The following is a 27,084-nucleotide window of genomic DNA, read 5'->3' on the forward strand; positions in this document are numbered from 1 at the left end:
TTGCAGTTTGAAATGCATATAATTATTATTATCAACAATTAGCAATATTATATTGGTAGTATTTTAAACCAGTAGGTACAAAAACATATACCAAAAATTTAATATTCAATACAATAATTTATATACGGGTGTATATTAATTTCGTAATTGTTAGTAACATATTATGCTATCCATAAATTGAACAACATTGTATAATGAGATTCATTACTTACTAATAGTGCAATTATAATTTGCAGGTGTACAAGTGTACTGTACAAGTTTGTAGATAAATTAACATTTAAAATAAATCAATGCATGTTATAAGTATTAATATACATAACAAAAATGTAACAAAAAGAATAAAATAAATTTTAGTTCACAAACTTCAATGTATTTAAAGCTATTGTTATAAGCTTTAAATATTATAATCAAAAGGGATTTTAATATTGTGCATATTATAAATGTAATATATATTAATATTGATATAAATACAGAACCGAGCATAATATTACCTTTCTTAGGAAAACGATGTCGTAGGAAAAGAAAGTCCCACTATTCGTATGTAAACTCAACAAATTTGAAGTTCACAACTTCAAAATTAAAAAAATGGAGTTTTATAATTTAGAAATTTTTAAATTTATATTTTGAAAATGCAGTTTTAAATTTAGGTATTTCAAAGTTCAAATTTTTAAATTAAAAAATCTTGAAGGTTGAAATTTGAATTTTGACATTTTAAAATTGTGAACGTTGAAACTTAATTGCTTAAAGCTTGAAAATTAATATATTTACATATATTAAATTTCATATGTTATAATTAAAAATTATACGAATTTTTTCGAAATTAGTCTCAATAATAATCTGGTGTAAACTGAACATAACGCATGGTAACTTTCGAGCCTTTCAAGTATTTCACTGATAATGAGTGATGAAGCCTCCTTTCCCTACCTCGTCATTTTTCCGAGGAAAACTAATTTATGCTTGGTACTATATGTACATTTATATGTATGTGCTTACGAACTTACATATACTAGCAACAGTACAATATTCAATGACGGTTGCAAAATAAAATTCAGATCATATATAAATCAAATTACATTATAAAAAGCGCTTTGTTGTTTTTAACAGTGGACGGTCCAAGTGCAAAAAGACATGTAATCATTATCTTTTCTTCAAATCTTTTATATTCCCTGTAATACCAAATATTTTGGTACTCTTTTCAATACTTTATCATTTGAAATTCAAATATGATCACATTATTTCATGAACGTTTGGAGAAACTGTATCGTGAAAATTCAACAGATCATTAAGCACATAAAGAACTATTCAAATTTTTAGTTGCTTTCCTTTATCTTCTAGTCCCTAGTCTCTGGCTGCAAATCGTACCAACTTGTGGATGATTTTGTCATATCGATTTCATTTAGATTCAAATGTAATTGACCCATTACATTGCTCCCAGTGGATAACCAACCCTTTTGGGTACAAACAGATACTTCCAATGTACGAGAATTTAAATCAGCTTGAGAAACAACGTATTCAAATTGCTCATCAAATACTGGATTGCAATTATCCTTCATTACTGCTGTTTTACGTTTAGTTTCCTTATGGCGATCCGGAAGTAGATATAACTTTACATAAGGATCCGGTATATTATGTATATCATTTTGTGGCAGAGGTAAATTACTGTAATAATAAACATTCAATTAACATGTTATCAAACGTTTTAAGGTTTTTTATATCAATAATTTACTTACGCTATTTTATGCACAACGATTATAAGCTTTTGCCTTTGAACGCTATAACGTAAGGATAACTGTATTCGACCTAATTTTGATTCACCAGCGGATGATGTTACACTTAAATTTCTATGAATTAGCTTTGGGCTTTCAGTAATAGATTGATCAACACTAGCGACAATGAACTCTTCCTCTAATGGAGCTCGGTCTTCAGGTACAACAGCTGCATCTGATCCAGTACTATGCGTTGCACTAATTATTGATTCTTTTGACGATTGTTTTTTCAATGGAGTAGGTGAAACTTAAAAAAGACATTACACTGTTATTGTAATATTAATAGAAAGCTTAGAAGCCAATCAGTTTAGTCGGTCTTTCACTAACTATTACAACACTTATGCTGTGCAAATATCTCATTAATGGACAATGGTATTTATACTGATTACAAAATTTTTTGCTGAATTATTAAGTGGAAAATCAGTGTAAATAATCTATTATGTTTCTTCCTTGTATCTACATAGATATGAATATTTTTCAAAATCTCACTTTGGAGTCATCAAATCAAAAAGCGAAAAAAAAGAATTTATATATGTATAGCCCAAGTGATTATATTGTATTGTATTGTATTTTAATAATTAAAAACCTAATAATTCGAAATCACTTATTCTCATTAAAACGAAGAAAGAAAAATTTTTTCGGCTAAATATCTTGAAAGCTATCTAGAGTAGAAAAAGTAATAAATCGTGATGTAAGAGAAGATCCTACCACTCGTGTATAAAAGTTTACTTGCAAAGATTTTATTCAATATTTTTTAAAACTTCAGATTTTGAAACTTAAAAATTAAAACTGAACTCTAAAATTTGAATTGTGAAACTTTAAAATTCGAATTATGAAATTCCGAAATCTGAAGCTTGAAATTTGGAAACTTTAAAATCAGAATCTTAAAATTTGAGTCGGAAAATTTTTAAACTTTAATTTTTTAATTTTTATATTTTAAATTTTAATTTTGAACTGTAAAATTTGAAATTTCTGATCTCCGTTAACATATTTCATGATTTACATTGATTAGCTTCTGAGCCTGCCAAACAAGTAAATAATACACTTACAGTTTTTAGATGACATATTACTAATATTTGATTCCTGGCGTTCAATTCTTTTATTCAACTGGTTAATATCATGATCATCGTCATCTTCCTCTGATGTAGGTTCAGGTTCCTCATACTTCAGAATCTGATAAAAATGAATTTTTATTATTATCTTTTACTATTTCTAAATTTATGTAAAAAATTTAACGGGATCATACATTTAATGACATAGAAAGTATTAACTTGCTATCTGCTTCAGCCATTTGCAGATCATAAGGCTGTTGTGGAATTTCTAAATTATTTTGTTTTAAAAGTAACGAGATATTGTAACTCATTTCTCCTATTATAAGACCAGTCTTTTCATCTGTAATCTAAAAATTAACATGTAATATGAGACATTAAATTTTTATCATGAAAAAGCAACATTTTTTTCAGAAGTAGGTATACGTACCTTTATATGCAAGATACCAGTTTCGGGATTGCTAATTAGAAAAGTAAAACCTTGTTCCCATATTGGATCAGAGGAACGTAACATGGTAGCGGTTCTTTTAATGGTTGCACCGACACTTGCTTCAAGATAGACATCAGGCTGCTTATTTCCTCGAACACACTGAAAGTTTTACAATAATTTGAATTAGTCATGACCTTCCAGGTTCCCATCGTAATGAACCGCAATGTTTATGATACAATGGTAAAACAACTAGTAAGAGACATCACTAAAGTATAACATGCTAACTTTGATAAAAATTTCACCAATATATTTTGAAAAACTGTTTATACAGTTGATTGGAGTTGGCTGTCACGTTGGAACTATTGACAGTTTTATTATGTAATATTTTTACCATAATTTCAAGTACCTAATACAGACATGTACAACAAGAAGTAAAATGGACACCAACGCCTGGGACAACTCGTGGGCACTTAATAATATCCAAATTGTTTTAAAATATTGAGGAAAATGTGTTTTTCATTTCGATCTTTGAGAACTGTTTTCACTTCGTAGATCTGAATGATTGCGGATCAGAACAACTATGTGTCGACTATTTTTCAGAGAATTATCTCAGATGCAAATTATACCTTATAAGTACAATATCATGATGGAAATCGTGAGTCACAATTTATTGAAAGTTAATAATTATAACTGTTTTCTCTCAACTGGACGCTATTTACTATTATAAATTAATCAAATTTATACACACTGGCAAATTCTTAGCTGAATCAACATAAAGAATGAGAAGAGCTGTACTCATTGATGTTACTCGAAGTTCCTGTGTTTCAATTAAAGCCTAAAATAAAGTAAAAGATTAAAAGATTCAAAACTTTCAACATATTATAAGTTTATATTATATTAAAAATACATACAGTTTTCAAATCAGTAATATTTTTTGAAAACTGAAGCCATGTTAATCTTAAATGAATCATGCCATGTTTTGCTTGTTCCAATGAAATCCACTGAAAAAAATATATACTTGTTAATATATCTTATAATTACATTAATACTGTATTTCATACTTACTGTATCAATATTTCCCTTCTTTTTTACTCTGCTGACCTCAACCGTAGCCCTATATTCATAAAACAAATGGAAGTAGTATATTTAAAGTATTTAAAATATAGCTTAATATAAAATATGCTTAGCACTAGCATGACTACCTACATAAGTAGAGCTCAGGGTGGGCTTGATTCTTTCATCATTCTCAAATTTTAAAATTCTAACGATAAGTATCTAATATTCAAAAATTCAAAAATATCAAAATTTCAGAATTTTATAAATCAAACATTCCAAAACTTCAATATTCTAGGATTTTAAAATTCTAGAATTCCCAATATCTCAACATTCTAAAATACTAAGATTCTAAGAGTGTGGAAAGGGGAGGATGACCAAAGGAATGGAAAACAGGGTTGATAGTGCCGATAGTAAAGAAGAGAGAGGGGAAGGAGGTGAGGGAGTATAGAGGTGTATAGACAATTATGCTCACACTGTATAAGGTGTACAGTGTACACGATGGTAGTAACAAGGAGACTGGTTAGGAAGAAATGGTGAGGCAGAAAATGGTACCACAGAATCAGACGAGTTTTAGATGGGGCATGAGGGTAATGGATAACATACGTGTATAAAACTTCCTGATATATTTAATGGCCTATTGGCAAGTAACGAGGAAGAGAGGGAAAATGTACGGTATTTAATTCTGTAAATAGGAAGATACTCTGGAGGACGATGGAGGAGAGGCGGGTAAGCAGAGGATTAATAGAGAGAGTGAAGGAGACTTATAAAGAGACGAAGGGCAAGGTAAAGGTGGAACAAAGGGTAGGAGAGGAGTTTTGGACTGGACGAGAGGTAGACAGGAATGCCCGTTTTTATAAGAGTTGGAAAGGAAGGAGGAGGGAGAGGGAATGCTACGGGGAAAGAGGGTATTCTCGCTGGCATATGCGGATGACGTGGCACTATTAGGAGATGCAGAAAGAGGGTTGGGGATAATAATAGGGGTAATGACGGATTATTAAAAAAAAACGGTTGGAAGTTAATAAAGATAAAACGAAGATGATGATATGTTAAAAAGGGAGAGGAAGAGAGAAGATAAGGGAATGGCGATGAAAGGGAAAGGAGATAGAACAGGTGAAAAGATTCAAGTACAATTTAGACTATGTGGTTAGAAGGAATGAGAGAATGGATGAGCAACTGAAGGATGGGGAGAAAAAATTGGGGGACTAGTGAAAGGAGATTTAGGAAGGATTGGGAAAGAATAGTTATACCTCATATCACGTAAACCGGACAACTTTTAACGAAATTGGCTTTTAATTATGCATTTAGATTTTTCACGTAACTTGGTTAATTATTGTCCAACTTATGTCGCGTTTGGTTTCATTTTGATCGCAAAAACATAAGAAATCGATTGACGTCGCTTCCGCAAAGATCTGATAAAAAATGCGGAAGTTGGTATTTCTACAAGAGAAAACCATTTCCTTTTTCGGGCGGCATACCTGGTACAGGCACAGCCAGAAACACAGAAATTCGGACTCTCAATTGCACGGAAAGTTGTACAATTTTATTGCATAATCTGAACGCGGCCTTGGGCTTTTCGATACACAGATGTGGACGGTGCTGGAGTATGGGGCAGAGATATGGGGATGGGAGGAATGAAAGAGGGTGGGGAAGGCACAGGAACAGTTTTTGTGGTGGGTTATGGGGCTGGAGTGGACAACGCCAGGATACATGGTAAGGGAGGAGCTCAAAAGGGGAAAGTTCAGGGTGGGAGCGAGGAGGAGAGCATGGTGATTTGAGGAAAAGTTGTGGAGGGGAAAGAGAAGCGAGTTGGCGAGGAGGGTACTGACGGAGGTGAAAAGAAGTGAAAGGGTATGAGGCTAATCAAGATAGGAGGAGGGAAGGAGGAAGTATAGGGAGAAGAGAGGAATAGGGATAGGAACGGAAGCGGAATTCAGAGCAGTAGAGAAATGGGAAGAAAGAAACAAATGGAGGAAAGGTGGAGAAGGATAGAGGAATCGAAATATAACCCGGGATGCAAACTGTTGAGGGAGGAAGGAATCCCAAGTTATCTGAGGAAGGGATGGAGGAAGGAAAGATTAGGGAACGGCTTTAGGGAGTTGAAGTACTGGGAGCAGAGAGAACCAACAAAATTTCCGAAAGAAAAAAAGTCGCTCTTCTCTTGATTGGGAAAGTCAAAATCCGTTTCTTCATGGTGACCATTTGCTCAGAAACATGCTTTTCATGCACTTGCAACTGGTTCTGACTAGTTATGGGGAATTTCACTGAATTTTGACTAACAATAAGTCGAAATTCCAACTTTGGATATTCATATTATCTCAGAAACTAAAAGAGTCTACCAAATAATATTGCAGGTGGTTACTGAGGGGGTCAAGGTCTACCAGCATACCAGGTTTGGTCAAGATCGCAGGTGTAGGGACACGCTGTAGCGACATATTATAGCCTTTCTGATTTTTTTCCTGAAGGAAAAAATCAAGAGCTATGCAGAAAATGTGGATGGCGGGAGCAGTGGTGGACTCAAGTCTTGGGAGGATGCGAGGAAAATAGGAAGGAGGAGAAAGGATGACAGGAAAGGGAAAGAATAGAAGGTGCAGGAAGGATTGAATAAACAAGAGAAAGGAGGACAGAAGGAAAACGGAGGGAGGAGAGGAGAGGAGAGAGAGAGAGCGGGAAGTTCCAGGGGGAGGAGAGAAAAGCGAATGAGAGAGAATGTACTTACGTACACACATGCACGCACACACGCACGATAGCGCAAAAGATAGGCTAAAAAGATAAACTAGCTAGGCTAAGTTAGGCTAACAAGATGTAATGAAAGAGATTTATGTAGAAGAAGCGAGGCAGAAGTCTTGTAACCCCGCAGGGGATCCAATAAAGACACACTAAAATTCTAAGAATCTAAAATCTTCTTGTAAAATCTTATTTTAATAGAAATAAATATTTTGGCTAAAATGCAATATCCCTCACCCTCTCCCAATTCTAGCTATGTCAATGATGATTAGAATGTAAACTGTACATGTATGAATATGATTCAATAATGCGGGTATTTGAAATTGTATAAATATAAATTGTAGACACAATAAAACTTCAAAAACAAAGATAGAAATAAAAAGCGTTTAATACCAAACAAAAGTAATTAAAAAGCAGTGAAAAAAAGAAAGAGGTAAGAGCTTAATACGAGTTTTATTTAAAAAAAAAAGAATCACTGTAAAGCGCGAACTCAAAAGTAACCCTTATCCGGATATTTTTTATTTATGTAACGTTGACAGTCCGTCGATGTTGATTGTAATATATAAATGTCTCTTAAAACACATTATATTATATTATATAAATGATATGACATCTGAAAACATTAAAAGATAAACGATTATTTATATTCCACTGTTGTAGTCGGAGATCTTCTTATGTTAGATTAATAATTGGCAAACCAAATTTTTTATTTTAAGAAAAAGTTTTAAATCATCTGTATATAATAAAAAAGGATAAAAATTATATGAACCATTATGTAAATTAAATAAGCATAAGTTCATTGGACTCGTCTTGACCGAATAAGGGTTAAAATAAAGAATTATTAGAGAAAGCTCAAAATAAAAAATTATTCAATCACAGAAGACAGAACGTATAAAATTACAATTATAATTTGAGGTAATTATTTTTATATAAACAGAGGGTTTCTCAATAAAGGTACATAAGATAAAAATTGTATGAGAAATCCAACTTCGTATATATTTAATTTATTTCCAATTCCACTTTGTCATATTATACTATTGTTTTCATTCCAATGATTCTTGTAATCATTTTGAGGTTGAGGTAATATTTTTTACTGGTATCGTAAATAATTACTACTTTAAATATAATGCTACTATCATTCTGTGTTAATCTTCCCTCTGAAATACCCTCTATATACAGGGTGTTTTACAAAGTCGGGAAAAATCAAGGGATAGTTCTAGAAGTCAAAATAAGACGAAAATAAAAAATGACAAAATATATAGCGTTCGTCATTCTTTGTTTTTTACTTACTAACGTTAAAAAATTCAGGCAGAATTTGCTGTAGTAGTAACAATATTCTTTTGCGAATATCTCACAAACTAATCGAGTTCGACATAGCTTAGAGCAAAAAAGTTGCTTAAAATGAGCAATTTTACAACACATTTAAAAATCATCGAAATCAGAGGGGGAATAGCTTTTCTACAAATTCACCAATGTTTTTATTCGATATCTCGGCAATTAATAAGCTGATGAAGATATCGGTTTATATTATAGTTGGGGTCCTCTACTCCCTTTTTATAATTATTTATTACTTGCAAACTGCAAATAATAAAATTTTTAATTTTTCTTCGCAAGAAAAAGGGTTTAGCAGTAGTAAAGCGTAGTAAATCAGTCCCAGTAACAATTTCGGTTGATATTTATACCACATAATGCTTGTTGTCTAAAGAACAACTGTGAGCAATTCAACACCCACCCACCCTAATAAGGGAGATACAAGGGTAACAACCCTAAACTTTACTATTTTTTTTTTGGAAACTGTTTAAGATATTTGATCACACTAAAGCGCAAATAGTATGTACTCATTAACTATATTTCATATATTTTTTTCAATATTTTTATCCGATGTTTAAGGGTTGAAAATTAATAAATAAACTTTTGAGGTTGATTTTTACAAACAACCCCTTAAGTGATACCCACCGAAAAAATTAAGAACAATCCTTTATTACTTAACTATTATTTGTAAAAGTTTCAAGAGTGTCGGATTGATACAACATAAAGCAAAGCCAGGCTGAACGTTAGTGGCGATCAAAATTGTTGCTGGGGCCAAATCACTATGCTTATATGGCTAGACCCTTTGCCATTTTCGGATCGTACGTTATTTTCAGCCCCCCCCCCCCCCCCCCCCCCCCCCCACATTTGCATATTTTTATTAAACTTCTTCACATGCACTATGCATATAATTTATAATAACATACAAAGAAAAATATTCTTCTGAACTATAAATGTTTCTATATTATATAAGGGCTTCTAAGTGCATTCTATGCTTGGATAACTACATATAGGTACTTGCACAGCCGACTCTAGTACTAGCCATGCTGAACAACGTGGCAACACCGCTCACGTGACAATCGGGAGTCCTATTTTCAAAAACAGACTCCTGTGCTCGGAATTGTAATTAACGTCTTTTTTAATTAAAAGCTGTAGTAATATACGCTATTTTGTATTAATTATGTATAAACAATACATAAACGTTGCAACTATGGCAAGTAAAAGTGATGAGGTAGTATAAAAAATGTTGCAAATGTGATATATATTTTGTGTACTCTCGAAGTAGTTTGGTGTTGTGAAGCATGATATTTGAAATATTTACAGTGGTTTCAAGAAAATTTAGGTATGAAGCAAAATGAAACCATCTTTGGATCAAATTGAAACATTTAAGAATTGATAAACGTGTATATAAGTTAATAAAAACCTTGAAACAAGCGAAATTATTGGAACGAAACCAAAGAGGTTATGTGAAATCCAGAAAGTAGTCTGGAGTCTGACGACGTTGATTGGCTGGGAGTCTGGGGGTCCGGGAGGCAGATAGAGTAGGGTAGGTGTTGATATATTCAGACCGGACTCCCGCGGTGTTGCCATTTTTACTTCAGCACGGCTAGTACTAGAGTCGGCTGTGGTACTTGTTACAAGCAGCAATACCTGCCAAGTGGATCATCTTGACCAGCGTTATCTTTATCAAAGATCTTGGTAAGCACCATGTTGTAGAAAGCTCCCAAGCTCTTTTCCACTATAAACTGTTATACAATCTACTTCAGTTTTTTGGCATCAAATATAGACACCTACCGACTCATAAAATAAACAACTCAAGTTTTAAAAATCATTTTATAGGATTAAGTCTTGATCGAACCGTCGCGTCGTAGTAGTCCCAAATCGCAAAAACCTAGCCAAAATATGAAGGCGTTCTTCAATTTAAATGAAAATTGGTACCTAGGGGTCTTCGAGGCCGGTGATTACAAATCAAAAGTCAAAATTACACAAAACAAAATGGCGGATCCAATATGAGCGATGTGTATATTGAAAAATTGTTAGTTCTTCTCGAAAATGAGTATAATGGAGTTTTTGAATCGCTAAATCAGGATTAAAACTCCAAATATACTAAATAAAATCCTAAAATTATAAAAATCTAAAACTATAAAATTGTAGTTTTTAAATAGTCGATCCCAATAGTAACTCGTGATTGAATTATGAGGCATTTGTAAATGAAAATACTGAAGTCACAAATTATATTGCATTTATTAAATTAAATATCCGCAGTAATAAATAAAAAATGTAAAAATCAAAAGAAATATTACATAGAATCATCTGAACTCCTGTCAGTGTCATTATCGGTACTTTCTTCAGTGGAGGCTGGTAGAATTTTATAGTCAATAATGAATTAAATCAACTGGTTCATTAAAAAATATACAATTTCGAGTAAAAGAATCTCATTTATGCATCACGTTAAAGAAAATTCATTAAATCTAATAATAAGTCCACCCAAAACCATACATACAGTAACACGCTTACCCTGCATTATAAAAAATGGCCGATCCGGGTGGCACTTATTAATGGCAACTAATTTTTGCAAATACTGTAAGATAAAAGTATCAACTACAAGCCTGAACAAGAATTTTAGCGGGATATTGTGGGATACGCAACTTTAGGTCTACATCTTTAACATTCGCGCATGAAGTTTTACCTTTTATTATTTATATTTTATATTTTAAATATATGTATAATTTAATATATAGTAATATATATAAACTTAATATATATTAATATATATAAACTTAATATATATTTTTTTATTATACCTTTATTATAATACATTTTCCTATCATACAGCGTTACCGTTAACTATTTTAAATATACTGGTACTAATAAACATTCTACTTACTTTCAGGAACAGCATCTATTTTGCAGAATTGAAATTAATATAGTCTTGCAGGCGTTTAATGGTGGGGGAGAAAGGGTTTCGTCTCCCCAGACGCCTTTAGTTCGGGCCGGGGATCGCTAGGTGGCAGCGAGATGATCGGTGACAGTGCTCTTGCAAGCGATCGCCCGGCATGCAGTTCGAATATACAGTGTGTCCCAGAACTGGAGTAGGAGCCGAAGAGGGATGATTGCTGAGATCATTCTAAACAACTTTTTCCTTTGTCAAAATGTTGTTTAAGGCTTCGTTTTCGAGTTATTAACGAAAAACACTGGCCAATCAGAGCGCGCCGTTAGCGCGGGCCGAACCACGAGAGTGTTGGGTATGCTCTGCGTTCAAACCGTGGTCGTGATCAAGTGCATCGGCACCACATCGGTGTAATAGGATTCGTTGTTCATGAGCAATCAATAATTTGATACTATTATTCCTTTCTTTTTTTAATTCATCATTCGATACAACTTTTGCCCAACGAATCTTATTATACCGACGTAGTGCCGATGCACTTGATCACGACCGCGCGGAGCATACCCAACACTCCCGTGATTCGGCCCGCACTAACGGCGCGCTCTGATTGGCCAGTGTTTTTCGCTAATAACTCGAAAACGAAGCCTTTACCAACATTTTGGCAAAGGAAAAAGTTGTTCAGAATGACCTTACCAATCAACCCTCTTTGGCTCCTACCCCAGTTCTGGGACACCCTGTATAGAAGTTCCGAAGTGTGGTATGATAGGTGTCTGGGACAGGGATCGTCTGTTGTCAGCCCCACTAACGAGTTTGACAGACAATCTTTTTCTCCCTTCTCCTACAGTCTGTTTAAAATTATTCACTTTACACTTTGCTCTTGCACACTGTATTTCACTGCACGAAAACTGTGTGACGAATGAACGCGGTAATTGAAACGCTCACCATTTTGCAGGTATGTATAAGTAATAATAATAAAACCTTTACTCCTTGGTTTTCCTATAGACACACTATTTGAGTGCACAACCCAGCTATTAAAATAGTCCCAACGAAAAATTCATTTTCGAGGTTTTGGCCAGGTTTTTGCAATTTGGGACCACTGTGCGTCGTAACGATCAGTTGTGTTTACCTCTCGTCGTCTCGCTGAAACGTAAACCGTAATAATAGTGCTGATATAGAGTGATTGAATCGAGTTTATTTAAATTACCACCAACGGTCACCGGCCTAACGGCTGATTCCATTCTTAATATTGTGCAAATAAAAGTGCAAGATGACTGACATCGGGCACCTGGTAACAACGTCAAAAAACCAATCCACGCTATAAGGTGAGACGATTATGCGGACTTACAATGCTCAGATACCGAAACAGAAACAGTTAATAACGAAATATGGAAACTACCAAAACAAATTAAAAGGAAGAAAAGAGGAGTTCAGCTTGTAACCATACATTATGTTACATATTGATACAGTCGGGTCAGTAGGGGCATACCCCTTAAACGACAAAGATTCCCACTCGCCCGAGATGCGTGCGCATCGATCCCCACGCGGTATCGATCCCTACCTAGGATCGATCGAAGGAGGTCGATGCGGGATCGATGATCAGGCACTCTACGTTCGAACGCGCTAGCGTTAACACGCGAAAGACGAGGGTCCGTTGGGCGAGAAACTATACACGAAGACGAGTCAAACCGACTTAGTACAATCGTCAAACTGCCGATCTACTATCTTCGTGTATGCGCCTCAAACCAAGGAGTCGCGTGCACAAACTAAGCCGCGGCACTGCTTCAAGGACCCACATTCGCGAATAACCAAGGTTTCGTCGTAGTAGTCAATTTACAGAATTAATCCCATCTAAATTCTCAGTTACATTTATTTCTGTTCACATCAACACCAGTGAAATAAATTCCGTGAAGCAGTGCCGCGACTCAGTTTGTGACTCCTGGGTTTGTGGCGCATATGATTCGTGCTTCGCGTTTTGTAAATTCAAAATAGTTTCTTTTCATATATTAATACATTATTAAAGTCACGGTTACTATCCATTAGTGACGGAGTTAACGTCAAGATCACAATACTGTGCTCTGCCGAACCCTCCTAGTCGTTCTAAGGGATAGTGTCCAGTTAATTCAATTCGTAACATTTCTCGCCTAACGAAGAAAATCATCTAGTTGATTCTTTCAACTCCTACTTTACAAAATAGTTCAAGGTTTGAAGTGTGTGGGAGACGAACACGGCTCCACACGAATTACTGATTCCGGAAACTTCTAAGAGACCACTAACGTGCCTCTGGACGTTTCCTGGACATCACTGCTCGTATGGTGTTTAGTGTGGGTCAGCGATATGGGACTCTATCCCGCAAGGGCCGGACCTCCTATCGTTTTGACAGCGACTCTAGCAAACAATAAAAATAACATCTAATAGGAGCTGGAAGAATTAGAAAGATCAACGAGCCAGGAGTGGCGTACCGCATTTTGTAAAGTTCAAATCATCGCGTCTATGGGAACTAGATAGCGAGCCAGGAGTGGCGTACCGCGTTTTGTAAAGTTAAAATCATCGCGTCTATGGGAAGTAGATAGCGAGCCAGGAGTGGCGTACCGCGTTTTGTAAAGTTAAAATCATCGCGTCGATGAGAAGTAGATAGCGAGCCAGGAGTGGCGTACTACGTTTTGTAAATTAAAAGAATATCGCCGTTATAACAGCTTACGTATTACCTGAGTTGTATCATTGATAATCAGAATATATAAGTAGATTTTACCACCTAATCATCTCCGTTTCTTGTCAGACAACCTCCAAATTCTCCGCAACCCAATAACCAATCCGCGAAGTAGAAAAAGTAAAAAGAAACAGTTACAAGCTAACGAGCCTGGAACCACAAGGTACAAAAATAAAAATAGTTAAACGGCAAGGTGCATCAAAATGGCTAGAAGACACCGAGCTAACAAACAAATATGAGATACTGCAGACCCCCATATTGAAAAGGAGATAGATAATCCGACTCCTAAACCGCCACCTATATTTATAGAAGCACCCAACATTATTCCTGTGATAGAAACCTTAAAGCAACTGGTAAACCCTAACGATTACTTACTAAAACAGTTAAAGGAGAAACAAGTCAAAATCCAGGCCCAAAACCCATCAGCGTACCGATTAATAATTAGGGCACTTAGAACCGAAAATGCTGACTACTACACATTCCAGCCAAAAATGGGAAGGAAATTCAAGGTAGTTATTAAATATCTACACCCAAGATTAAACACAGAATATATTAAAGCAGACTTACAGTCAAAAGGACATAAGTTAAGCAGCATTATCAATCTTACAAAGAGCGGTACATACATCGATATCTTTACCAATGTTCCTGGTGGAACTCGAACAAGCCAACAATAACAAAGAGATATATGGAATAATTGCAATTTGTAACACCATAATCAAAATTGAACCTCCAAGGGCAACCAGAAATCTACCACGGTGTGCAAGATGCCAATGCTTTGGGCACACCAAAAACTATTGCAATAAGCAACCAAATTGCGTAAAATGTGCGGGAATACATCTCACAAACTTTTGTCCATTAGGCAAGAAAATAGAGAAAGTCACCTGTACCAACTGTAAAGGCAATCATCCCGCTACCTAGAAAGGCTGCATTGTAAGAAAGGAGCTCATCAAAAAAATGCTTCCTTCAATCAGAAACAGAAATGTAGAAATGCTAAGTCCAGAACAATCAAACCACGAAAACGTGAACTTATTCACAAAACAGGCTCCGACTCCCATGACAAGTGTAAGAACCTACCCAGGCGAAGTAAAAATCAAACGGTACACACCCAGGAAGAGTATTTTAAAAGTAATATAGAAAAATTATAAAACCTAATAGAAAAATTAGCCACGCAAATGTCAATAATGTTAAATCTACTAACGAAACTGATAACGATACAAGAGGTCCAAAATTCAAAATAATGGAGTGAAACTGTAACAGGCTGCAGAATAGACTGCCTGAATTAAAACTATTTCTTACGTGCTACGACACTGACATAATTGCTTTATCAGAAACGCATCAATCAGAAAAGGCATACATAAAAATCCCAAACTACGTATATTATGGTACTCCATACCCAAGTGGCAAAGTCCGTGCAGGTTCAGACATTCTCATAAAAAAGAGCATCAAGCATACGCAAATATTCTCATGCCAAATGGAAAAAATACAATCAACCACAATCAATATCACGCTAAATAATCACGACATAAATATTTCACGCAATAATCCAAGATGAATACAACAACTTTTTCAAAAGCTTCAGCAAGAAGTACATAGTACTAGCCTTCGATGGAACGGCAAAGAATCAACAAATTTCTCGGATGGGTCCGTTGCCTCCGTTCCTTTGGAACGGCACGCAGCGAAACGAAACTCCTCGCCTGTAGTGGCCTAGTCCTATTGCCTAACCGTTTCTATCAAGAAACGAAGAAATGTTGTCCGAGTCGCAGCACACCGTCGCATGCAACGAGGCAACGTCTGCCTATTTAAAAGGGTTCGGAACGGTGATACGATACGAGCATTTGATACCGGTGGATACCCGGCTTTAGATTCCTTTTTCTTTTATGTTACATCATTTTTACTTACTAGTTTGCAATATTAGCTTAAGTAAACGTATATATTCAAACATTTGTGTCGTTCCTTTTAAAAGCCCTAACAATGGTTATGGGCCCAGGTACGCGTAATAGAAAAAGTAAAACGTAATTTACAAAGCGTCCTCGTGTTCGGTCAAAGTCAAGCGCACAACAGAATTGCAAAGTAAGTTAATACCAATGAGAGAAATGGACAACCGAAACGACTCTCAGATTACGAAGCTATCTGATAGAAATTATCGAACGTGGAAAATAGAAATGAAATGGCTATTACGAGCTAAAGAACTACTAGAGCACATGTTGGAACCTGTAGAGCCAAACGAAAATGCCACAGAAGCAGAAAGAAAAGCGTTCGCATCCAATGATAATAAAGCTACTGCAGCCATCGGTTTGAGTATAGAATCTGAACAGCAGATTCATATTGAAGATTGTGCAAAGTCTAGGGTAAGAATCCTTCAACTTAAAAGAGAATTTAATCACTTACAAATGAAAGATACCGAATCTATGTCAGCTTATACATCAAGAGCCAAGATTGTGGCTAATAATTTGACAGAGGCAGGTGCAGAGGTAAAGGATGAAGATTTGGCGTACGTACTACTAGCAGGTCTTCCAAACAATTATGAAAACTTAAATATGGCGTTGGCCAGTTTACCAGATGAAAAGTTTACATCTACAGAAATCAAAAGAATCCTATTGACAGAATACGATAGAAGAGTATCAAGAGAAAGCGAGGAAGGTGTTGTGCATAAAGAAGCTTTTCAACTTGTGAAGAGAACAGAAGCGAAGGAACAAAAGGTTCAAAATTATAATAGACTAAAAGTACTACATGCAAGAAAATAGAGCACATCGCAAAAGACTGTAGAGCTAAATTAGAAAAGGACAAAAGGAAGTTTCAACCAAAATCAAAGAAGAAATACGATGCTTTCTTAGTCTCATTGAACCACATTGACGTCGAAGATGTGTGAGAACACTCATCGTGTATGCAAGAGAAGAGAATGGTTTTCTAACTTTGAAAAGACTGATATACAGGTGATAAATACAGCAGCTGATCAAAATAAACCAGGTGCAGTCCTACATGCACAGGGAGTTGGTAATGTAATACTTAAAACATTTGTTGGGAATGAGAAGAAAGACGTAATGTTAAATAATGTTTATTTTGTGCCAAATCTTAAAAAAAATTTAATGTCCGCTTCTCAGATAGAAAAGAAGAATAAAGAGTTACTTTTCAGAGAAGGTAAGGTGAAAATACGAAATACCTTATCAAAACAAGTCATGTGTGAAGCCTATAGGAAGAACGACTTATACATAGAAAGAGCTGAAGTGCAAACTTCTATTGGAGAAACGGTGGAGTCAAACAACTTGAGTAGGTATACAGGATCAAGCGATATGACATCAACGTTTCGGTCACCTCAGCAACGACGTAATAAAGGAGTTGGCAAACTCGGATCAAGTCATAGGACTTGGTAACACGAAGTTAGACAAATATACATGTGATGCCTGTTGCATAGAAAAAGCGACTAAAAGTCCTTGCAAGAGTCTAAAGGTAAGACAAACCAATCATATATGCGAGTTGATCCATTCAGACGTTTGTGGCCCGTTTCCGGTTCAATCCGTTGGTGGAAGTAGATACTTTATAACGTTCATTGACGATTTTTCGAGAATGGTGTCAGTGAAATGTTTGAAGACGAAATACGAAGTAAAAGATGCCGTTAGAGATTACATTACAAGAATAGAGCGTCAAGCCGGGAAGAAGATAAAACGGTTTCGTACTGATAATGGGTTAGAATATTGCAATAGTGACCTAAGTACGTACTTTAATCAACTAGGAATCAAGCACGAGAGATCCAACGTTGAGACACCGCAAATGAACGGCGTAGCCGAAAGGTTAAACAGAACCTTGTTGAACTTGACAAGAACCATGCTGAAGTCCTCAGGATTACCACAGAAGTTTTGGGCGGAAGCAGTTGTAACGGCCGGATACATTAAGAATAGAACTGGCCACTCAGCAACTGGAGGTATAGTACCGCTAACGTTCTGGTCGGATCGTAAACCAAGCGTGCGTCACCTGAAAGTCTTCGGATGTTTAGCATACGCTTGCCTACCTAGTCAAGGACGGAGAAAACTCGATGACAGAGCCGTCGAATGCATATTCGTCGGATATGCTACTTAAACGCGCGGTTATAGATTATGGTGTCCACGAAAGCAAGACGTCATCACTACAAAGCACGTACAATTTGCTGAAGATAAGATGGGTTATGGATGGATTTACAGAAAAGACGTCGAAAGCTACAGATATAACCAAGTATGATCTGACGACGACGAAGAAATTGCAGAAGAGGACATAGGAACCCTTGAAGAGGACATCCGATTCGAACGGTCTGACGGACAGGATCACATGATGAGAGAAGACGAAACAGTTGGAGCACATGGCACTGCTCAAGCCAAGAAGAGAGGAAGGCCCAAAAAGGTCATCAGAAATCCATATGGATGTAAGGGAAAACCGAGTGCGCAGGAGAATGAGAAGAAGAACAACGGAACCGGAAGAAGACAACGAAATAGAGGATAGCGACATTGAAGCAAATCTAGTTGAAATTGTTGAACCTCGAAGCTTGAAAGAAGCATTGAATTCTCCACAAGCCGCTGAATGGAAAAATGCAATAAACGAAGAATTGGACAGCTTAACGAGTAGAGGAACTTGGGAAGTAACGAACTTATCCGAAGGTAGAAAATGCATTGGATGCAGGTGGGTATTCAAACTGAAGACTAATACAGAGGAAGTAATTACAAGATATAAGGCGAGACTAGTCGCGCAGGGCTTTTCGCAAGAAAAGGGAGTAGATTACTAAGAAACATACTCACCAGTGGCTAACTTTTCTTTAATAAGACTGTTTTTAGCATTGGCAGTGACTTTTAGGTGGTACATTAGACACGTGGACATGAAGTGTGCGTATTTATATGGTGAGCTAAGAGAAGAGATTTTTATGAAACCACCACCGTTGTACGAAGTCAAGGAAGGAACAGTAGTTAAGTTGTTGCGTCCTATTTATGGTTTAAAGCAATCAGGAAGAAGCTGGAACCAGAAATTGAATGACTTTTTGGCGGGTCAAGGATACAGAAAATTACAATCGTCAAGTTGCGTATACAAAAAAAAGGATTGGACAATCATAATTGTTTATGTTGACGACATTTTTATTTTTGCACCAGATTTGAAATTAGTTACAGATACTGTGAGGCACATCACCGAGAGATACGAAGCCAAAGATTCAGATGAGATCAGTCAAGCATTGGGAGTCAAAGTGGAACGCAACAGTGTGGGTGACATGCGTCTCCTAATATTGAAGAAATACAATATGATTGACTGCAGAAGAGCAACGACTCCATTGGACCCGGGTCTTAAGGTGTCCAAGAGGGATGCACCTACCGCAAAAGAGGAGAGAGCATTAATGAAAAATGTACCATACAGAGAGCTCATTGGAGCTCTAATGTTCTTGACTCTTTATACGAGACCCGATATATTGTTTGCGGTAACCAAATTATCGCAATATAATTCGAATCCAGATAAGCAGCATTGGCAGCAGGCGAAGCCTTAAGATACCTGAGTGCAACTAAAGACTATGGTATAGTATACAAGACAGGCGTTAGCCCGAAAATAGTGATGTATTGTGACACCGACTGGGCGGGTGACTTTGATGATCGGCACTCGTTTTCGGGAATGATAACGTTGGTGGCAGACAACGTTGTACAGTGGAAATCAGTCAAGCAGAAATCTTTATCGATCTATACAATGGAAGCGGAATACGTATCCTTGGCGAATGAAGTTAAAGAGACCATATGGTTGAATATGCTTTTGTCTGAATTAAAGCTAACACATTATTTTTCGAGTCCTTTGCAGATTAACTGTGACAATCGGGCAGCGATTGACTTCGTCAAGAGTAGGATTGAGAACAGTAGGACGAAGCATATTGATATTACATATCACATCGTAAGAGAGAAATTAGAAGAGGAATTAATCAACCTAACGTACGTCCCTTCAAATGAGAAAACATTCGGCACATCCAAGTTGGCACGCTTGGAAACATAGTTAGGAACCTTTAGAGCCCCCGCAGGCTGCAGACTTTCTATCGGCCGATAGTTTGGTCGGGTTGGCCTGTTAACGCGCACACTGAGCCAACTAAATACTCGGGTTGGTGAAAGAAGAGACAGGGTGGAAAGAGATGGATAGTTTAGTTTGAATGTAATCGTGCAGCCCATCAAACTTATTTATCGGCCGATACCGAATCGTTGTAATATGCGCACTTGCATATATCTTCATACTGATTAAGAACCCGACCAAACTATCGGCCGATAGAAAGTCTGCAGTCTGCGGGGGCTTTTATAGTTCCGCAGATGCGTGAACTGTCGGATGGGGCATCTTTTGTTTTTCCCTATTCTGTATAGCCCGTTTTATTCTTCGCCACGCGCGCCATGTTAGTCTTAGATTCCTTTTTCTTTTATGCTACATCATTTTCACTTACTAGTTTGTAATGTTAGCTTAAGTAAACGTATATATTCAAACATTTGTGTCGTTCCTTTTAAAAACCCTAACATTAGTATTACAAACAACAACAACTTCGTGAAATACATCTTAAATCTAGACCATACTGCAATATCGAACCATTCCCTATGGAAATGTATAAAAAGAATAAAAAGACCAATCTTACCAATTCCGCCGATACAAAAACAGGACAGGAGTTGGACTAAATCTGTCGAAGATCAAACAGAGACTCTAGCAGAATACTAACAAAGAAACATTCCAGAACGCATATACACCACATTCTCAACCCAATGCAGACAATAGTCGCACTAATTACAAAAGAGTGAGAAAAACAAAAATTATTGCAACAACAACAAAACTCCAGGATACGATCTCATCACAGCTAAAATGCTTAAGGAACTGCCAGCTAAAGCACTAACGATAAGATATATAACAATCTTGACTAACGCCATCTTTAGATTAGGATATTTCCCACATATCTGGAAATGCGCAGAAATTATACCGCTGCAAAAACCTGGTAAGGATCCAAAAATGCCATCCTCCTACAGACCCATATCACTCCTTCCGATAATCTCCAAAGTAATAGAGAAAACTATTCACAATAGAATAATGAAAGAAATTGACTATAAAAGATTGATTTCAGACTATCAATTCGGGTTCTGAAGAAACCACAATCCAATCGAACAAACCCACAGAATGATAAATAGCATAATTGGTTCTATGGAGGAAGGTAAATATTGTACCGCAGCTTTCCTGGACGCGGGAAAAGCTTTTGACAAAGTTTGACATGAGGGACTTCTAACTAAACTAAAAGCAACGCTATCGAATAATTTATTCTTAATCATCGCCTCATATCTCTCAAATAAGTATTTCTATGTTCGGCTCAAAAGTGTAACATCTACCCTAAAGGAAATCCATGCTGGCGTATCGCAGGGAAGAGTGTTGGAACCCATATTATATTCCATATACGTGGCGGACATGCCAACCTCTCCCCATACCTAATTATTTACATTCACGGACGACACTGCTATTTTATCCACGCACAAAAATATAGAAACTGCAACATCAAATCTACAAAACCATTTAAAACAAATCGAAGTCTGGCCGCCAAATCCCACAGGAAAAAAATAGAAAATGTGCAATCGGTCATCCTAAGAAGTACCATAAACGCATCATGGTATATAAGGAACGACGACATAAGCAAATTATTAAAAATCCTTACTGTGGAGGAGGAAATAAGGAAATATTCAACAGCTCACCTGCAAAGAATAAAAACTGATAAAAACCAGCTTGCCAACAACTGCTATTCAAGCCTACCTAGAAGAATGAAAAGAAAACACCCAGTGAATCTGCTTACGTCAAACAGTTAACAAATAGTCAAATTAAATAGTCAACTAGTGTACTTTCACTACAATTACTTTTCCTGAACTGGAATATCGATGAAACAATACTAATGCAACAACAAAACTTTTTGATTTTTCATTTTTTTTTTTTTCGATGAAACTTTTACTAATGTAATTGTGAGATTCATTTGATTAAAACAAAACCAAACACGATATAATTTGAACCATATTTACTTATTACCTTATAATGGGAAAAGGCTTAAATAGGCGAAAAAACAAAGCAAATATGCTTCAAATTGTGGTAATTAATTTAAAAGAGTATTGCCATCAAGCAGGTGTCGCCAGGTCCTGGCTCGCGGGATTATTTCCGCAACGCGGAGTAGCAAGCACGAGACGCACGCCGCGCGATTACAAGAGATATAAAAGAAGGCGGTTGCATCAGGCATGAAAAATCAGTAAGCGAGAATCAGTAAGCAAAAGTCAATAAGCGAGAGTCAGTAAGCGAAAATCAAGAATCGTTTGTAATCACAGCCAACAAAATTACATGTATATTACAAAATTATATCGTGTTTTGTCGTATTTAAATTAGAAGAACCTCACAGTCATACTGGTAAAAGTTTCGTTTTGCAAAACTAAAAAATAAAAACGTTTTATTGTTTAATTAGTATTGTTTCACCAATATGTTTTTCTCCGTTCCTTTGATTCTCATACCTATTTCTCTTTCGTTATCTGTCCTTTTCTAAGTTCAACAACATTCAAATGCTTGGCCGAGTCGTTTCTAACAATAAGAACCGAAAAGTCATCTCCGCTTCATAACTGCTCGGTTTCGGTTTCGATTTTCGGATAGTTATCCAACTTTTACTGTATGTGCATATACACAAATTATATACATATATAGCACATCATTAACAATTTAAACTATATGTTATATATTATTGAATATTACATTAATATAAACATCTATATTACACTAGGCTGACATAGAAAAATGTCAGTAAATGAAAATTCATCATTTCTGCTATTATTATACACTACTTATAATATACATTATAACTACATATCTATTCTGAATTTGTTCAATTTTTAATGATATATTGTAATAATAAGCTGCATTGAAAAAAATTTCTATGTATTAGTTTATCAAGCATAACGCCTACAATGGACATTTAAACAAAAACAAAAAATATTACCATTTCGAGATATAATTTTAAAATTTGTAAAGCTGTTCTATCATAAATTGAAGGGAGCTAGGCAATCAAAATATCCTTTCTTAGTGAAATGTCACATTATTTATGCTGAAACTTGCAAACCTACAGATTCGATAACCAAAAGAGTCAACCGATGCACTAATTTGGTTTCGTCCATAACCGAGTATCGGCTAAAACTTAAAACTTTGAATTTGAATTTATTTATTAAATATACAATAGAAATATATTAGAAATTATGTTAACCCTTTTTGAATTAATTTTAATATTAATATCATCTAAATTATGATTTTACGAATTATTTTTCTCTTTAATTATTTATGTATTATTTAACTCTTTAATATTCTTATGTGTAGGAAAATGTATTCATAATACCTGGTAATTCTCAGATTGACTTTCTTTATATTGTCAGTTGCCCTAAGGAAGCCTATTATACTCGGTACTGTAAGCTACATTTAGGACGCTCTGTGTGTATAGATTGTATAGATATATGTATACTGAATCGATTATTCAAGAATTAAAAACCAAATTTCAATTTTACTTTAATACTAGAACATTTAATATTACGTATGGTTATGTTATCATATTTTTTAAAGCACTAAATGATTGCTGACACAATGAAATAATGCACTCAAACTTCAAACACCACTCACAAACCAAATGTAATAAAAAAACTCTAAACTAATATGACACAAACATGCCCTTATTTTATATAATTAACAGTCATATTTTTGATATGTATTATAGATAAAAATACATTATGAAAACATGTGGAAAATAATTATTTAATTAATATAACATAGATCAGGTTTTAATTATTTTAAAATTTTTTTAAATAAAATCACAACAGATTTTCACTTATCCGGCAGAGAAAAAAGGACCTGGAAAAACAGGTATTTACAAGTCTCTCTTTTTTGAGAAAAAAACAAAAATTAAAAAATTTTTATTTTATTTAAAATACGACAACAAAGACATTTGTTTCTCCCCCTGTTCACTTTTTTGCAGATAATGCCGCTCAGATTTTGTAACAGTCCACCGGATAATCAGAAAAGTATCGTAATATTAAAATTTTAATAATGTACTTTACCTTTAATACAAAATTTACAAAAATAAAATACTATATGTTTATACCTTCCAAGACTTTCGTCACCCTTAGTATCATCATAGTCCCACAGCAGCACAGTAATTTGTTGAGCAATGGCTGACATCACAGCACACTAGTCCCACATAACACATCACACGTAACATACATACATATGCATTGAACTATGAAACTAGATTAGAATAAATTAAGATGCTCCCAATCTATATGTTCGAAACAGTAACTATTTTGCATTTTCATAAGCAAGATATATAGTAATTTATATAAAGAATATAGGAACAATTCACTGATTTACTACAATATATTAAGTTACTAAAATGTTAGATCAGCAACATTTTATAAGTGTGTATAAACGCTTAGAAAAATAATAAGATAATAGGTGTAATATAATGACAAAATTGTGGAGCTAAATTGCAAAATGAAAAGAAATAATGTAATGTTTTAAAATACTCCATATTCACTAAATCGTGTTTCCATATATTTAAAAAATTATTTCTTACCATGTAAAAAATGCTGTACTTGAAAATTTTTGTGAGACTTAGAAAAAAATTGCAGACAAGAGCATGCAATAAATGTTAATTTCCAGTAAATGAAAATTGTACATACCTCGCACCAAAAATCCCATTTTGGATTTACAGTATTATCTATAGTTTTTGTTCTGAATTCTTGCGCTCCAATATTTATAATAGCGTATGGATCAGATTTACCCTTACCCAATACTCCGATATCTTTCTTCATTAGATGCTTTGCTTCTACTACATGAATTCTTAAAACACCCTACAAAATAAAGAACTAATTCATCACTGAAGTTTAAATTACTGACTGTTTACATTGGCATAACTAAGTAGGGCCCATGATAAGACTTCCCTTCCCACCTCTCCAGAATTCCAAAACTTTAAAATTGATACTGTTAATTCAACTAAAAAACCAAGTCCACTCCAGAAGAAAATTCTAATTACACCAATGAATGTTTATAAATATGATTTACCTCAGGCTCTGGTATTTTTAACGATTCAACTGGTACTGATTCACTTAACGGTATAACAATTTTATTTGGTAATACTACGAAGGCTCCTATTTGTTCCACTATTGTTTTTCTTAAAATCTCACTACAAAAAAATACATGATTAATAAAATATTCAAAACGTACATTAATTTATTTAGTACTTAGTTCTTCTTACTTAAATCCCGGTAAATCAAGGACATCTGCTATTCCCATTAAATTGAAATTAATAGCAGGAGGATTTAGAAAAAATGCTTGTATACCTCCAACTAACGGCATAGCAGGTAATAACGGTTTCAAAACTATTCTCATCATTCCACGAATCTAGAAGGTAATTACAAATGTTAGTTATAAAATAATAGATACTAATGGTAGATATATTTAAAATTATTTACCTGAAAATCTTTAATACCACCCTTTATATTTCCAACAGAAAAAGTAATATCACAATCACCTGCATATCTATAAAATTATTCGAGAATAATTAGATAAGCAATAAATATTATAAAACCAAGAATATTAATAGAAACAGCTAATACATACATAATATCAGCATCTATAATGACTTCGTTTCTTGAAGTGTTTTTATCATATGCCTTAATTCCATAGATTTTTAAAGGCTACAAATGTGAACACAAATTAGTCATTCTATATATAATCACATTGATAAATAAATATCAAGATCAACTTACAATGCGACCCAAAACTAATCTTTCAAACTGAAATCCTTTTACTTTATACTCTGCCAATTTCTCAATGATAGCAGGTTCTATAGTTTGCTTACAAAGTTCACGAGCAAATTGATTAATGCTTGGCCAGACTTTGTATAAAACCTTAAGAAATAAAGAAAATTAATTAATTAAAATTCATATAAAGTATAATTAATAAATTCTATGTTTTCATACTTTATTTAGCCATTCAACTCTATCAAAATCAGGAAAATAAACCCAAGAAGGTAATTCATCTAATCGATCCATTATCAATCCTTTTTCTTTGGCCATCACAGTGGATTGTGCCATAATTACTCTCAATTCATTGTCTTTCCTACGCTCTGCTTTCCATGTTACCAAAACAATTGGTGCAATTAACCAAGCTATATTTAAATTTAAGTATCCCCATCCCCAAATAATACCGACAGTTGCCAACTTGCTCAAAAATGACCTAGCTAATGAACTTATGCTCATGTACGGCCATTGAATGGTCTCAGAAGGTTTAACATCTTCACATTTGCTTTCCATTTTATTAAATAATTGACAATTTTCAATTATCAATATTTTATTTATTATAATATTTTATATAACTTTGAGTTACATATGAAAATAAATTTTTCGTTTTTCAGTTCATTTATTCTTCCAACATCACTGCAAAAAGTAAATAAAGATTTATGTATCAGAAATTTGTTTGACAATACAAAATATCATGCAAAAATAAAATAAGAATACCAATAGTACTTTATCATTACATTTAATTAAATAAGAAGATATAAAGATAATAATGATAATAAGAAATAAAATTATGAAATAAAAAATACAACATCAAGGAAGTAACAATGATTAATTATTCATTACATTTAATTGTAATGACTTTGATATTTAGTATACAATTATATCATGATTATTACTTGATCTGTTTTGATAAATATGAAATGATATACTATCAAGCATCTTAGATTGATAAGCAAGACCTAACATTTACAATAAGAATTAAATTATTAGCAATAATGTACGCTTACAAGTACTTGTTAATATTCATAACAAAATAATTAAAAGCAAAAAATATATAAGAACAATATGTATTGGAGTTAATTAATGTATTAAAAATAAGCGGCAGATTATGTAATATTTAATCTTATTTCATTTTTTTAAATAGTTCATAAATGCATATATGTACGTTGTTACCTATACTTTAAAATTAGTTTTTCTCGCAAATCTTAAGTTATATGCAAGTATTACAACAGCTTTAATAACTTGCTTACACTTCTAACAACGTTGCGTAGGTATATGTAAGTACACACGTATATTGTATGATCGCATCTAAATATAGCAGTGTTAGTCACATTTCAACCA

General features: G+C 34.6%; 1 protein-coding gene across 3 annotated transcripts; it reads right to left on the reverse strand.

The window, feature by feature from the left end:
- LOC114881232 (extended synaptotagmin-2) lies at window positions 1-27,082 on the reverse strand. Of its 3 annotated transcripts, none has more exons than XM_046285268.1 (17): window positions 26,994-27,082; window positions 25,924-26,379; window positions 25,711-25,851; window positions 25,562-25,638; window positions 25,414-25,480; window positions 25,197-25,342; window positions 25,004-25,124; window positions 24,622-24,792; window positions 24,045-24,130; window positions 4,311-4,359; window positions 4,157-4,246; window positions 3,994-4,080; window positions 3,246-3,404; window positions 3,013-3,165; window positions 2,816-2,939; window positions 1,731-2,013; window positions 1-1,659 (listed from the first exon to the last, which is right to left on the reverse strand). In XM_046285268.1, exons 2-17 carry the CDS (start codon window positions 26,254-26,256, stop codon window positions 1,332-1,334), a joined length of 2,415 nt encoding a protein of 804 aa, XP_046141224.1. In that variant the 5' UTR covers window positions 26,257-26,379; window positions 26,994-27,082; the 3' UTR covers window positions 1-1,331. The 3 variants fall into 3 exon arrangements, with proteins under 3 accessions (XP_046141224.1, XP_046141223.1, XP_046141222.1); XM_046285267.1 differs by having other exon boundaries at window positions 26,909-27,033; XM_046285266.1 differs by having other exon boundaries at window positions 26,917-27,031.
- Between the last annotated feature and the right edge of the window lie 2 nt (window positions 27,083-27,084).

Source organism: Osmia bicornis, chromosome 3, assembly GCF_907164935.1.
Source record: "Osmia bicornis bicornis chromosome 3, iOsmBic2.1, whole genome shotgun sequence".
Lineage (NCBI taxonomy): Eukaryota > Metazoa > Arthropoda > Insecta > Hymenoptera > Megachilidae > Osmia > Osmia bicornis.

What these genes read in the sequence shown, in the direction of transcription:
- LOC114881232 (XM_046285268.1), bottom strand. Translation starts at nt 26,256, where the DNA reads ATGGAAAGCAAATGTGAAGATGTTAAACCTTCTGAGACCATTCAATGG. An exon ending in GAGTTGAATGGCTAAATAAA is followed by an intron (nt 25,852 to 25,923) that starts GTATGAAAACAT and finishes TTATTTCTTAAG; the next exon opens with GTTTTATACAAAGTCTGGCC. An exon ending in TACTTTCTATGTCATTAAAT is followed by an intron (nt 2,940 to 3,012) that starts GTATGATCCCGT and finishes CATTTTTATCAG; the next exon opens with ATTCTGAAGTATGAGGAACC.